Source organism: Chanodichthys erythropterus, chromosome 18, assembly GCF_024489055.1.
Source record: "Chanodichthys erythropterus isolate Z2021 chromosome 18, ASM2448905v1, whole genome shotgun sequence".
Taxonomy (NCBI): domain Eukaryota; kingdom Metazoa; phylum Chordata; class Actinopteri; order Cypriniformes; family Xenocyprididae; genus Chanodichthys; species Chanodichthys erythropterus.
This window is the reverse complement of record NC_090238.1, coordinates 20626384-20642437: the sequence shown is the minus strand read 5'-3', so window position 1 is coordinate 20642437 and position 16054 is coordinate 20626384. Positions and strand designations below refer to the sequence as shown.

At 36.1% G+C, this 16054-nt stretch overlaps 1 protein-coding gene across 2 annotated transcripts; it reads right to left on the bottom strand.

Annotated features, from left to right (window-relative positions):
• Positions 1-145: 145 nt before the first annotated feature.
• Positions 146-16040, bottom strand: pank1a (pantothenate kinase 1a). Of its 2 annotated transcripts, none has more exons than XM_067367774.1 (7): positions 15447-16040; positions 10219-10571; positions 9054-9307; positions 6491-6667; positions 5255-5378; positions 4259-4384; positions 146-1649 (listed from the first exon to the last, which is right to left on the bottom strand). In XM_067367774.1, exons 1-7 carry the CDS (start codon positions 15676-15678, stop codon positions 1539-1541), a joined length of 1377 nt encoding a protein of 458 aa, XP_067223875.1. In that variant the 5' UTR covers positions 15679-16040; the 3' UTR covers positions 146-1538. The 2 variants fall into 2 exon arrangements, with proteins under 2 accessions (XP_067223875.1, XP_067223876.1); XM_067367775.1 differs by having other exon boundaries at positions 146-2838; positions 15447-16039.
• Between the last annotated feature and the right edge of the window lie 14 nt (positions 16041-16054).

Here is a 16054-nt window from a genome sequence, read left to right as displayed (position 1 = left end):
GACTGAACTCTTTTTTTTTTTTTGAGTTAGAGGCAGAACTGATTTGGGAAATGTGAGTAAATGATGACAATTTTCATTTTGGGTAAACTATGCCTTCAAGAGACCATTAAACAATTAATACTGAATAAAACACACAAAATGCATTTATGTTTTAAAACTTTTATTATTCTTTAAAATTTCCTTCCTTGAGTCTATGCATAATAGAATCAATTAAACCCAGTGAATCACACAGATATCAAGTCTCTCATGTTTTCTTAATAAAGCCACAAATATCAACACAGGCTTCGGATATCTGAGAGATGTAAAACAAAGATAAGAATATTTACATGTTTGTACAATCTGATACAACAGCACAACATATCCATTAGTGTAGCATCAAACAAGCAACGCAAAGGGTCATTTGTTTCAAATTATCAGTAGGAATCAAAAGAAAACGGACACAGAAAAATCTTGGAGAGAAAAGAACAATGTTTCATAAACCCCTTTCACTCCGAATAACAGCATTACTGACAAAATTGGCAAATAGGACATGAGCAGCTAGTTTCTAAGAGACACATGACTCTATCAACCAAACTGCTTTCAGCAAACAACATTCAGAGCTGACTTTACTGCATAGCAAGGAGAGTTAATGTCACTTTTCAGAGGAAGAGAACATTAAAATGACCTCTCAACTACCTTCTGCAATACAGACTAATACACTAATACAGTCTGTGGTGTTTTTTCTTCAATATACAAAATTGCTGTAACTTGCTTACTGGTAAGATTGTAATGTTTGCAAAGCACAAAGCTGTGACTAATACACAATGGATAACAGCTTTGTTTCGGTATAGCATAGAAAAATGCAGTGCAATGACAGGCTTGAACACTTTGTAGCATGTTCACACTTGAATTTTTCTAGGATTGTGCGACAAGAAAAATTAGCTAACAATACAATAAATATACAATCTTTATGAATGTTAATTATCCTAATGGCATACTGCTGTCATATTGATATATAGTGTTTGGTAAACAAACAGAGCTTCCAAATCTAGAATGAGGTGTTTAAAACTGGATCGTATAAATCCTTACAACAATACAAATAAAAAGTAAAAATAGTAATAAAATAAAATCACACAACAATGACTGTGAATTGCAACCAAATGTTTTAAAATAATTGAATGCCAAACATACAAGGCCAACCAAAGCAATAATTAAATATTATAAAGGAAAAGCATTTTTAATAAGCAATTTTAACACCCAAAATCTCACATAAAAGGTGAAAAAAAAAAAACCTAGATATGTATTTTCTGTAAAAGAAAATATTGCAGTTGATGTGAGGTCCCAAAAATCTAATTTTGATTTTTATTAGAAATTTCATTACAATAAAAAAAGAAGAAATCATAAAAACACAACCTAAAAACAGCCACATAACTTAAAAGTAGAGAGCAATCACAAAGAAGACATGAAAGACAGCAAGGAGGACTGAAGAACAGAATTTAACTAGTAATGGGGAAGTGTTTTTATTTTTGATTACATATATTATATTTCATCTTAATACTCTAATGCTCGGTGACTTTTGGGAGAAGTAATATGGTGCATGGCCTGGCAAAGCAGGAATGCTTGTATTGGCAGGCTGTCTGGTTTGACTCCTCCCACTTCTCAGTTTGGCACTACAATGGAAACACAATGGGTGAGGCTTGGAACTGCCTAAACATATTTGATATATGAATGGTGAAGAAAGGGGGGTTGTGGATAATTGCTGTCATACTGACTTAATCTTTCTGGTTTGACATCTCTCGGCTACTTTGAATACTGTTACTGCCGTTTTTTTAAACCATAGACAAGCGGAAGGCAACCAAAGAGGAGGTATATGCATATAACTGTGTGCATTCTGACAAAGATGAATGAAGTAGCTTTGGTTTAGATAGGAAAAAGAATGGGAAAAGGCAGAATGGAAAAAGAAGAGGCAAAGCTGGGCAAAGAGGACATGTGGTATGTTAGGGGAACCTTCTATCTGAAGTGTCAAATTGGCCACTTGGTCCCACAGAATTCCCTCTCCTAACTAAAAGTGAGACACCCTGAGCTTTCTGTGTATCCTTTTAAAATTAAAGGCTTCATGTGAATCAGCGCAAATAATTATTTTCAACTGTTCTGACAGAATTCCAACAGTGAACTGATTCTGAACTGAACTCTTTTGCCTTAACGCATGGAAAACTGTTAACTGTAGCAAAGAGGAAGTGTGAAAGGAGAGGCAACCGGAAAAGGCTGCTCTAAGCTGAGAATAGTGCCTTTTCTTTACTTAGATGATCTGTGTCCCCCAACAGCCAGGACACATTTAACACAGCACCTGAGGCTTAAATCTGAATTAGAATAGTGTGTTAAACATCATTTGGGGTCTGAACAGCAGTTTAACACAAAAAGGTCCATCATTTGACTGAGCCTCAAGACAGAAAACGGTTAATTCGTTGAACACACTATCACCTGGTGGCAGGTCAAGAACAGCAAAACTTAAACACAGCAGATTTTTGTCATCAGTAAACTCTCCCTGGTCACTACACAATGATATTTACAAACAGTACAAAAGGAGAACAACAACAACAGGGAAAAAGAAATTAACAATTAGGTTCCATTAGTCGTCAGTCTGAGGGAGACGAAGTTACTCATAAAAATATTCGTTCAAATTTTATTTTAAGGGTTATTTACAGGTTAATTTCTATAATGGCTTCTCTTAAATTTTTTCCAGTGTTCCCAGAATTCCAGTGTTCCTGTTGGAGCTTCAGAGATGATGATTCCTTTCATTTATGCATCTTCAGAGGACTTCAGCAGTTCTAGAAAAGCACCAACGGCTCCAAAGTATCCCTGAAATGCACATACTTGCATATAAGTGTGCATATAAACAACTACTACTGTCATATAAAATAAGTGATTCTGAGAGACTGTCGCTGTTATACACTACCTTTGGAGACTTTTACATTGTTACAAAAGATTTCTATTTTAAAGGTGCCCTCGAATGAAAAATTGAATTTACCTCGTTCAGTACATGGAAATGACATACAGTGAGTCTCAAACACCATTGTTTCCTCCTTCTTATATAAATCTCATTTGTTTAAAAGACCTCCGAAGAACAGGTGAATCTCAACATAACACCGACTGTTACGTAACAGTCAGGGTGTACGCCCCAATATTTGCATATGCCAGCCCATGTTCCCAACATTATGAAAGGCATTTGACAAGGGAAGCCAGTAATGTCTGGATCTGCACAGCTGAATCATCAGACTAGGTAAGCAAGCAAGAACAATAGCGAAAAATGGCAGATGGAGCAATAATAACTGACATGATCCATGATTACATGATGTTTTTAGTCATATTTGTAAATTGTCTTTCTAAATATTTCATTAGCATGTTGCTAATGTACTGTTAAATGTGGTTAAAGTTACCATCGTTTATTACTGTATTCACGGAGACAAGAGCCGTCACTATTTTCATTATTAAACACTTGCAGTCTGTATAATTCATAAACAACTTCATTCTTTATAAATCTCTCCAACAGTGTAGCATTAGCCGTTAGCCACGGAGCACAGCCTCAAACTCATTCAGAATCAAATGTAAACAATATAACAGTATACAATACTCACATAATCCGACGCATGCATGCCGCATGCATGACGAACACTTTGTAAAGATCCATTTGAGGGTTATATTAGCTGTGTAAACTTTGTTTATGCACTGTTTAAGGCAAGCGCGAGCTCCGTGGGCGGAGAGCACAAGATTTAAAGGGCATAAATAGGCTCATATTTAATGATGCCCCAAAATAGGCAGCTAAAAAAATTAATTAAAAAAAATCTATGGGGTATTTATAGCTGAAACTTCACAGACACATTCAGGGGACACCTTAGACTTATATTACATCTTGTAAAAAAACGTTCGATGGCATCTTTAAATAAATGCTTTATATTCATCAAAATTATCACCACAAAATTATGAAGCAGCACAACTGTTTTCAACATTGATAGTAATAAGAGTTATTTCTTGAGCACCAGATCAGCATATTAGAGTACTGGCTGCTAAAAATTAAACTTTGCCAGCAAAGGAATGTTACATTTTAAAATATATTAAAATAGAAAAAAGTTATTTTAAATTATAATAATATTTCACAATATTACTTTTACTGTATTTCTGATCAAATAAATGCAGACCAACCCCAAACATTTGAACTGAAGTGTTGAGAAAATAAAAGCAATAGAATAAGAACAACTGATTAAAACTCAGACATAATTACCTCATGTTCCAGGAAAAGGGCCCTCAGCTGGCCCTTAGACCAGAAGTCCATAGCATAGGCAAGAAGCTTTGTTGAAACTGTGTTTATACGCAGAAAGTTCCCCACAAAAACAACCCGTTCAATTTTCTACAGGACAAAACACAATAGCATCACTTAGTTATGACTATAGAATCTGTGGATGTTTTACACATTGTTCGCACTCATTTTGGAATAAAATTTACAGAATTTCGTGGAACAGATTTAAACGGTCAATTTTGATTTCATGATGACTTTAATTTGACCATATTTACTTTGTTAACGCACATTACTAGTCTTGTGGTGAACAATGAATTTGAATACACACACAAAAAAATTGTTGTGTAATCTAATCGAAATCTAAAAAATCTGCTTCCGCTTCGGAATGGAATTCCTTCTCTGATGGCTTGGGATGAATATCCTTAACCACTCCCCCACAACCGTCAGTCTGCTAAGAGTGAGGGATGGAAAGGAGGTGTGCTAAATATGTCACAACACTGAAGTAAATTTGGTTGCAACTCCCAGTTCACGGGGACTTTAAACTGTGTGCTGAATACTACATTCTTTCTGCTGGTGTATATTCCATGTGGGCCATTTAAAACTTGCACTGAATTACCAGCAGGTTGATTCCTGCAGCACTTCTTCAGCACCAGCAGGGGGAGTCCTGACACAAGCAATTCCTTTTATGGACTTTTTATAAGAGCTGCTTAAATCGCAGTTTGACAAATTCAAAGCTATTTGCCATCATCAACTTGTCATAGATACTAGCTACTGTGATAAAAGTCCTGTATTCTCCAGGTATTGTTGGGAGTTTCTGCTCTGATGGTGTTCTGTACACACTGAAAGCCCTGTACAATGCTGCTTGATCACCAGGCTACAAGGCAACACTGTAGAGAAGCCCAGAGTGGCCAGACAGACGCTCACAGCTGCTGATGACTGCACACACACTCACACACACACACAGAGACAAAAACAACACACCTCGTTGACTGCACACATGCGTGCGATGGAGCCAATGTTGTTGGTTATGGTGACGAGTGTTGCTCGAGCCAAATCCTCTTTAGAAATACTGTCCCTCTTCTCTTTGCTCATCATGTGACCAAAACTAAAACAAAAACACAAGCACATATTTATGTACCTAACAGACACTTACAGAAAGCCAGTTTATCTACTTATGACATAATAACATAGGGATGGATACCTCTACAGTCCAGTGCCACTACTGCTATAATTTACAGTACAGAAAGACAATACAGACAATGCAACTAAGTCTGTGAAGACTAAGAGTTTGGAGTTTATTGGTGAAGTAAAAACCAATTATATATAAATACAATATAATTAAATATAACTAAAATATATAATTAACACATATACATTCACAAATAAATTACATGATTTTTTATTTTATTTTACTTGATATAAACAGTTCAAAAGGGGTCAGCAAGATTTCCGAAAGAAGTCTCTTATGCTATTCAAGGCATTTATTTGATTAAAAAATACTGTAAAACAATATTAATATTATTAAATATTATTAACATTTTAAATAACTGTTTTCTATTTGAATATATTTTTTGTTTGTTTCCTAATTTGTAATGTTTTGTATATTTCCCTTTTTATTGTTGTTGTTTGTTTTATGACCCTTTTATTTGTACAGCACTTTGGTCAATTACTGTTGTTTTTAAATGTGCTTTAGAAATGAATTCAACTTGAAACTATATTTTAAAATGTAATGTATTCTTGGATGGCAAAACGGAATTTTCAGCATTACTCCAGTCTTCAGTGTCACATGATCCTTCAGAAATCATTCTAATATGCTGATTTGCTGCTCAAGAAACATTTCTTATTCTTATTATTACATGACAATGTTGAAAACAGTTGTGCTGCTTAATATTTAAATTTTTTTTTTTATCAGGATTCTTTGATAATTTATTTTAAATCTTTTGTAATATTATAAATGTATTTACTGTTACTTTTGACCAATGTAATGCAACCTTGATAAATAAAAGCATTAATTTATTTTTTAAAAATAATAATTTTACTTTAAATAATTTTTTTTTTTTTTTTTTAAAGTAATGACTATTAAAATAACCCAGGAATGGGATCTCACACATGTCACATGAAACAGGCAGGCCTACATGTGAGACCCCGTAGCATCACGTTTCACTTGTGGACATTTGTCACCTGACACCACACACACAAACACAGCGTCTTTTGTACCTTGAAGCCACTGCAGACCCCTGTAGGCCAAAACGCTGGTAGTCCCCTCCATAGATGTCCTTCACCAGTTTGTCCACGTTGGTGCTGTCCCCTTTGCTGGCCATCTCAAGGGCCTCCTCAAATGTCTCACAACCCGTCAACAGGCAACACAACCCCAAAAATGTCCCTCCTCCAAGACTACAGAGAAAAACAGTGAAAAAGAAACTCTGAGTCAAAACATGGTTACAGGCTACATCTGAAGGCACATCCTGATTTTTCAGAGTTAGTCGTGTTCCTGGGTACACATATTTTGTTGATCCTGGAACAACATTCCTGTCCAAAAATTTAATCCTAACCTTATCCCTACCCCTAAACCCAACCCAACCCTAAATTCTCCCTAAAATCAGAGGGAAATGATAGGTGAATAACACTGTTGTAGAAGCACCTAACCGTGGTTGTAAACCTAAACTTGACAAACTGTAAACTTGTCCCACAAATCTGATTGGTTGATTGCAAAGTTGTTCTAGGACCAACAAAGATGTTGATTCCACAAGATGTTGAAGTCCACATGTGCGTTCACACATGCAGATATTTTGACCTTTGACTACAGTTTAAACTATGTGCCTAGGGCCAAGGTCGCAAACAAACAAGATCACAAAGGGACACAAGTATGTGGTCACTGCCACACAAAGCAAGGTCTAGTTTGCATAATAAATATAATATAATATAATATAATATAATATAATATAATATAATATAATATAATATAATATAATATAATATAATATAAAAGTTTGGAATAATTGAGATTTTTTAATGTTTTTGAAAAAAGTCTCTCATGCTCACCAAGGCTGCATTTATTTGATTAAAAATACAGTAAAAACAGTAATATTGTGAAATATTATTTTTTTATTTATTTTAAAATGTAATTTTTATTCTTATATGTCAAAACCTTTTTTCAGCAGTCATTACTGCAGTCTTCAGTGTCACATGATCCTTCAGAAATTGTTCTAATATGCTGATTTGGTGCTCAAGAATAATTTCTTATCAATGTTGAAAACAGTTGTGCTGCTTAATGTGGAAACTGTGATAAACTACCATTCAAAGGCAAGTAAAATTAAAAATAATAATAATAATAATAATAATACTTGTATGCAGCAAGGATGCATTGATCAAAACTGATCAAAAGTGACATTTAAAAAAAATCTATTTCAAATAATGATTTCTGAAGGATCATGCGACACTGAAGACTGGAGTAATGATGCTAAAAATTCAGCTTTGCCATCACAGGAATACATTACATTATAACATCAAAAATAATAGAAAACAGTTATTTTAAATTGTAATGATATATCACAATATTACTGCTTTTACTGTATTGTTGAACACATACAAGCAGCCATGGTGAGCATACAAAATGTGGTAACACTTTACAATAAGGTTCATTAGTTACATTAGTTAACTACATTAGTTACCATGAGCAAATAGTGAACTGCACTTCTACAGCATTTATTAATTTTTGTTAATGTTAATTTCAACATTTACTAATACATTATTAAAATCTTGTTAACAGTTAATGCACTGTGAACTAACATGAACAATGAACAACTGTATTTTTATTAACTAACATTAACAAAGATTAGTAAATACAGTAACAAATGTATTGCTCATGGTTAGTTCATGTTAGTTAATCCATTAACTAATGTTGAACTAATGAACGTTATTGTAAAGTGTTACTGAAAAGGTTAATTCCAAACTTTTGACATGTAGTGTAAATGAATGTGCTGAATTGTTCAGAATTACTACACTGATTTTTTTTTAGCAAAAGTGATAGGGAAATACAAAGAGGGATGTGTAAAATATTGAAGAGTGAATGTAATAGTTCCTGATCCTCCTGCAAGTGTGACAGATTTGGCCAAGAGCTTTGACTTCTGCTGACAAATCTCCTCCCTCCTGTCAGTCTCTGCTGAAAGGCTGTTCCATTCTGGTACAACCACATTTAAAATGCTCATCCAATGACTGACAGTCAGTGAACTTGACTACCTACTCTGTTGTCAATCACAGATTTGTTATCTTCTGAAGATGACTCAGTCTCATGTTTCAAAGTGAAAAATGAACACAGCAGGAGTTCATTTTGCATTCTTGTTCTTCTAACAGGCTTTGATTCTGTGTCCATGAGGGATGAGGAAACAATCAGGTTCATGTGGTTTACGAAATGGCCATAATAAAAAACATCCTTGTTTGAATTTCTTTTGGAAATGACTAATAGAGAAAGAAAAACAAAAAAACAACTAATTTTATCGCATAGTTATTGAGATTGTGTAACACATTTGAAGTGGTTCCTGTAGCTCAACCGGTAAAGCACAGCAGTAACCATGAGTACATCAGGCAACACATATAACATCTATACTTTAAATGCACTCAAAGTTGCTTTAAATAAATAATTTAAAAAAACATAAGAGTCTGCCAAACAATGTAAATGTTAAACTAGTTTATAATGGTCCTGAACAAAGCCTGGCTGTGTTACCGACACTCATATTTCTAGGTTTCCACTACATGGTGCACGTTTCTCAGCTGTGCTGACCTGGTGCCTGTCACACGTTTGTAGTTGTCCTTGGAGTACACTGCCAGAATACTGACGCCCGAGCCAATGTTGACCAGCAACATGGGAAAAAGGTTGTCAAGACAACAGGGTCTCTTGATGCAGTTCTGTGTGTCGGAGGGGTTCTCAAAGTAATAGCATTCAGGATGACCGTTAAAACCGACCGAGTCTATGTACAGAAGCCCCTGGATCAGACAGTCCAGCTCATCCAACTTCAGCAGCTCTAGGTCTGCCATCTACAAAGAAAAAAAATGCATGACTGCTCACTGCTTTGCATATTAGATTTTTTCCCTTAAATGTAATTCTTGATACATTTTTTTCATTTTTTAACTTTCAATTGAGTAGTTTGGACTTTCTTACCAATACGAGATGCTTAATATGTTTATAGGTTAGTTTAAAAGCAAAATCCTAAATTGACATTAAAGACTTGTTTCAAATGATTTCTACAGAAAATAGAAAAGTTATTTTAAATTGTAATAATATTTCTATTTATTACTGTTTTACTGTATTTTTGATTAAATAAATGCAGCCTTGGTGAGCATTAGAGACTTCTTTCAAAAACATGAGTGTAATATAATTAATCTGGTGCAACTTCACATCCAACAAGGTGCATAAAATGGAAAATATGTAGTTTAGGAACAAAACCAACAGCACTTGTGGCGTGGAGGAGTCAAAAATAAACAAAAAGCTATGAAACTGGAGGCATGTATCAAAGCTATATTTTGCCAATGCATTTGGGCACACAGGCCTCCGTCAGGGCTAAAAGGTTTCAGGTGTGTGTAAGTTTTAGGCATAGACATATTTTTGACTCCTCCACGCCACAAGTGCTGCTGGTTTTGTTCCTAAACTACATTCTTTCAAAAACACTACAAGTCTTACCACAAACCGTTAAACAATTAACCTTACTTAATAAAAATTACCTTACTTAATAAAAATAAATCTAACAAAACTGTGTCTGATGGATCAAAAAAGACACAGAAGTTAGGAAATTTTACTGATTGGTTGCTTGGCTTCTATTTTTGGCATGACGCAGTAACCCCACTGTGGACCCTCACTTGTCCCAAATCCTACCCCACATAGCTGTTTATTAATCATTTGATTTTATTGTCAAAACCGTTTGAAAGCCAAGCTGTGGCCATCTCCTTACCGTTCTGAAGTCATTCTCAAACTTGTACGCCCCACCACCGGTGGCACACAGAGTGGTATGCAGGCTGGAGAAGTGCTTATCTCTGCCCATCTGTATGAATCTATGCATGGCAGCAGTGGGGAAGCGGATGAAGTGCAGGTTCCCTGTGCGACCGCAGATGGTCAGGTTGCGCAGCTCCAGGTGCACATCACGGACGCCGGTTTTGCCGTAAGCTGTGTTGGAGGTGAGGTACCTGCGTATGCTCTTCAGATTCTCCACCTCCTCCTGCTCCTCCTCTGCGGTGATGTCTTTTGGCTCGAAGTAAACAAGCTTTACTAAAGTACCACCAATATCCATTCCAAACCATGGAAAGGCTAGAAAGAGACAAAGAGACTGATCAACATGATTGTGTAAGTTGTGTTCCAAAGATTAAGCCGACAAACTGGATTGGCAACTAAAAACCCTCAACTCCACAACATAATAAAGAACAACTTTAAGAACAACTTGACCACACTTTGTATGCTATTGTTCAAAAGGTAAAGAAACTTTACCTTTACTAAACAAATATACTTTTATGCAGCGAGAACGCATTAGATTTAAACAGTGACAGTAAATATATTTATAATGTTGCAAAAGATTTCAAATACATGCTATTTAGTTTTGAACTTTCTATTCATCAAAATCAGAGTTTTTAGCAGCACAACTGTTTAAGCACAACAAATCAGCATATTAGAATGATTTCTGAAGGATCATGTGACACTGAAGACTAGGGTTGCAAAGGGGCGGAAAGTTTCCGGTAAATTTCCGGAAACTTTCCACGGGAACTTAACCTGGGGAATTTTGGAAATATTCCAATTTGGAAACTTAACAGGAATTTATGGGAATTAATTGGATATTTTGGGAAATTTATACAGATTTATAATATTTATATAAAATGTATCATATAAAACAAAATTATAAACATTTTGTTTGGTCATAACATGAAATAACAGTTATTTATTTTTTCGCATTCAATTAATTCTAATTTAGTAAATATGTAAATTAAATATATTTTTATTGCAGCAATTGTTATGTGTTATTGTCCTTCAGAAATCAGTCTAATTTTGCTGATTTGATACTTATTTGTTATTATCATTGTTGGAAACAGTTGTGTTAGCATGTTAGAATGATATCTGAAGGATCATGTGACACTGAAGCCTGGAGAAATGATGCTGAAAATTCAGCTTTGATCACAGGAGTAAATTATATTTTTATGTATATCAGTTATTATACCATCATTTTAAATTGTAGGTATGTTTCACAATATTACAGTTTTTTCCTGTATTTTTGATCAAATGTGAATGTTATGGACTGGGGGAATGCACAGTGCATGCAGGGGGTGTGGCCTCAATAGCCCTGCGGTAAGTAGTGTGCTGTGTGAATGTCAGGGTAAAAAAAAATAAAATAAAATTGCATTACATATGGTTGTTTTAACCGTTTATTCCCATTAATTCCTGTTAATTCCCATATATTCCCATTAATTCCCATAAATTCTCATTAATTCCCATGGAAAGTTTCCAGCTTTGAAAATTCCTGGAATTTTGCAACCCTACTGAAGCCTGGAGTAATGATGCTGAAAATTCAGCTTTGTGCTTAATGCCATTACAGGAATAAATTACTATAAATTATAATGATATAATTATTTTATACTGTAAAAAATATGTTACAACATTACTACTTTAGTGTATTTTGTGATCAAATAGATGCAGCCTTGGTAAGCATGAGACATCCCCCCCCCCCCCAAAAAAAACACATTTGAACCCAAGTAAGCTAATTCAAACATTGTAAGCAGGCCAACCAAAGAGAGGCAGTGACGAGCAACACTACAGCAGCTAATGAGGAGTCAAGGCAGTTACCATGGCAACAACCGCAAGGCTGCAAATGGCTGTTCTAGGATGTTTAGCAGGTGAGAAACACAGACAGACACACACCAAGGCAGCAGAACCTGTACAAACGTTCAGATGCACAGGTCTGTTTTTATAATTTTTAACTAAATTTAAAAGATCAGTAGACAGAAATCTCAAACCCGACCTGAATAACCAATCAGTGTCTACCAAGCAGAGAGGGGCAAAGTCATATCTTATCAGATAATAGGTACATTATTACTGTTATGACTCTTACATCACACATTCACTGCGCTGAACCCAGAGAAATCAGGAAAAATTTGGGCAGGTCAGGGACACAGATCTGAACCTGAATAACCTGGCACATGCAGACCAATCTGTGGTCAGATCGGATTGGTCGATCAGATTTATGACTGACCTGCCACTTATAAAAACATTATCAGCTGGTGCTGCACAGGTGATTTGTCTCTGACCAGAATGCTCTCTGCTACAACATCATCTCATATGACCCTCACACACTTCCTTTCCCCCTAATATAGATGTGAGCGTATGTATACTGGGAGGTTTATTTTGGACATCACTCTTATTTCAAAGCATGCAAATCAAGTGGACGAGAGCCCAACTAAATAAATATCCATGTGCTTTGCTTTCATGGTTTTAAAAAAAGTTGCATGAAGGAAAATGCATGCTATTTAAAGGAATCAATTCAGAAAAAAAAGTAAAATCCTAGCCACAGTGGCCAGGAATAACAATGTTGCTTCTTCAATGACCTGAATGACCCGAGCCAGAAGCAGCAGGTGAACAGGGGGTGTGACAGTCGTGTGACATAATGACATCAAACAACTCATGTGGGTGAAAGGTCTGTTGATATTCCCCCAGTCAGAAGAGGCATGGAAAGGGAGAGAGACTAAGAGAGAGAGAGAGAGAGAAAATTGGCAGGCAAGTGTGTCCAAGTGAGGAGCTGGGAAAGGCGGAGATGTGACGAGAGAGAGAGAGAGAGAATGTGACCGAGTGAAGGAAAGGGGCTGACAGAGAGAAACTGGAAGGCAATCCAAGTGACTGTCTATGTGAAAGAGGAGGGGGCTGTGCAAAAGAGCTAGAAAGAATACCACTGAGTACCTGACAAAATCAAACCAGAACAGTAGAAACACATCAAACACTTTTGCAGCAAAATTTAACACTCATAGAAGATCTAGAGTCTCTCACTATAATGTCATTAATGTCAAAATATATAATGTCATTAATGTCAAAATATTCATTCTAATGCAAAAACTGTGCTTTAAATGATTAATAATCTAATTATGATATAAAATAATAAAAATAAAATATATTATGCTATATTGAATTATAATATTATATAATACTATTAATAGGGATTTTTTATTCCTAAATATCTAATGTCTGTCCACTTTGTGTTGCACTAATCTGAACAAAAGCATTGAAACGAATGTAAGAGGACAGAGACAGTCCTATATAGTCAGCTTACAGAAGCCATTACCAGCAGAGATAGAAATATTACCTAATCAAAAAAAAAAAAAAGAAGAAAAAAAGTTTAACAGGTTGATACCGTACTTTAAAATACTGTTTATCTGGTAAGGATACTTGTAACACCTTTAACATGGGCTGAGTACAAATAAAACAACTGCTACAACAAAGGTGTTACCACACACACAAAACATGGCTGAAGCTGAGGAATGCAGACAAGCTGGCCTGGCATGCAGTCTGAAATAACTAAGACTTGCTAAATTGCATGAACATTTTAAAAAGCATTCATTTTTCTGCTGCTGTTACCTTTGGCAACACAAACTAAACCTGACATGATGTTCTACAACATTTTTGCACTTTAGTAAATAAATAAAAAAAATAAAATCCATTTACAGTGTTACAATCACCATAATGTGCAGCAAGTATAACTTTTTTAAACCTGTCAGAGGAATATATTTTTTAACATCACACAAGGATGAGGTGATGTCTTACCTGGCTTCTTTGAACACTTCAACTTCATGGTAGCCCTAATATATTCAAGTGCAAACAATAGCCCAACCAGTAGGATAGCCCACAGGCAGATAGAATTAAACTAGTAATTCAGTTCGGCTTGTAATGGCATTATAAATACGCTCTCAAAGTTGAATTCTTGGCGTCGTTTTGCAAAGTGAATAAATACGGAAAAAATCGAAATACTGAAGGGTGGGGGCGTTTCTGTCTGGCCCTTTAACACGGCCACGCGAAGACAAAAGTCAAGCTGTGATTGGTCGAAACGCGTCGAGCCTTTCCATCAGGAGCGATTTCAACACACCTCCTGACTTCACACCGACCAATCAGAGAACGAGAAGAACAGTCTCAAAGGTTTCATCAAAACAAAAGACACTCTTCGGTGTACAGGTCAGACACAGCACAGAAATTGTTCTAGGGTTGGAAAGAAATGAGAATAATTTTTATTTTTTATTTATTTAAATACCGAATGATTTTCATGCACTTTGTGATTTGATGTGATTTTAATGCATTTTCACGTTTGAGGAGTGATGAAGGACACGAACAGAACACCGTATTAAAATAATCTGACTTTTTATAACTTTTGCAAGTAACATCAGATGAAAATAAACCCTTTAAAGTATTCTGACAATTCCTGCACAACATTTTACAGCTACTGAATCTACAGCGAGACCAGACCGTGTGGTCCAATTTCCAAACGAATGACTCGGTTCATTCGGTTCTTTTTAATGAACAAATCACTGATGAATCATTTAGAGCGGTTACTGATTTATTATGACTTATTTAATGAACTGAGAATCGGTACATTCTTTTCATGACCCAACTACTGTTACTATGTTATACTTAAAAGTCTGTCAACATACATTTTGCGTGAACGGTAGTACATTTCTTTGTAGTCAATCTGTAATTATCTCACAATTTGGTAACGCACTTTTGAGGGAAGTAAATTAAATAAGAATTGCACTTTCTCCCCAAAACAGTCCCTCAAGTGTAGCCTACTAAATAAAATCGATACATTTCTTATTTCCACTTTGGACCCTTGTTCAAAGATCCTGAGTTACCTGAGGTAAAAATTGTGTAACGTTACCTCAAGTCGATGACATCTAAGTCCATGACATCTGTAAATGTCAGTTACTGTCTCAAAGAAACAGGGCAAAGTATATATTGTGACATTACACTGGCAAAATTTCATTTAACCGTGACGAATATTAGCATTTCTATCGCAATAATGAGTTAAATATTGACTCAAACACGTCCTTACCGAGAGGTCTGTGTGTCTTTGAGCATTATTACTTATCAGACATTGTGGAGAATATCATATGTGCAGATATTATCTGAAGAACACTGAAGGTGTCTGTGTAGCTATAAACTTACGCGGTCTGTTTTTCTTCGCCGACTCCAGTCGCCTCCGCAGCCGACACCTTTTCGCCGGGGACCCGTTGGTTTGAGGGTCGTGATGAAGATGATGATGATGGTGATTATCGTCCGTCGGACTGTACGGGCTACAGCTCCCGTTGCTCAGCTGTCGCCGGATTGACTTGTGCATGCCGTTTGTGTAGCAAGGACCCGAACCTTTCTGATCCATCACTGATTTGGCCTTATCCATATTTAAATGCACAGCAAAGGTCTACAGCGCACGACTCCGGTAAAGCTGGAGGCGAGCCTAAAAACACACAGACACGCGCTGGATGTGTCGCGCTCTCGAGATAAGAAAGACTCGTGGCTAATAACCTACACCAAATGCACGGATTTAATCTAAAAACGACTATAACAACAGCAGCAGCGATAATAAAATCGCGTGTTTACAAGTGTCGAATCCAGAACGATAAGAGCAATACACTAACACACGCTGCAGTCGAGGTCATTGTCGGTCATATTTCCGCTCGGTAGTCCTGGCGCTGCGGCAGCCACCCCGTCAAACAACCGGCTCGTGACGTCACCAGGAATAGCTCCGCGAGCCAGTTTTACAGCTCAGCGCGAGC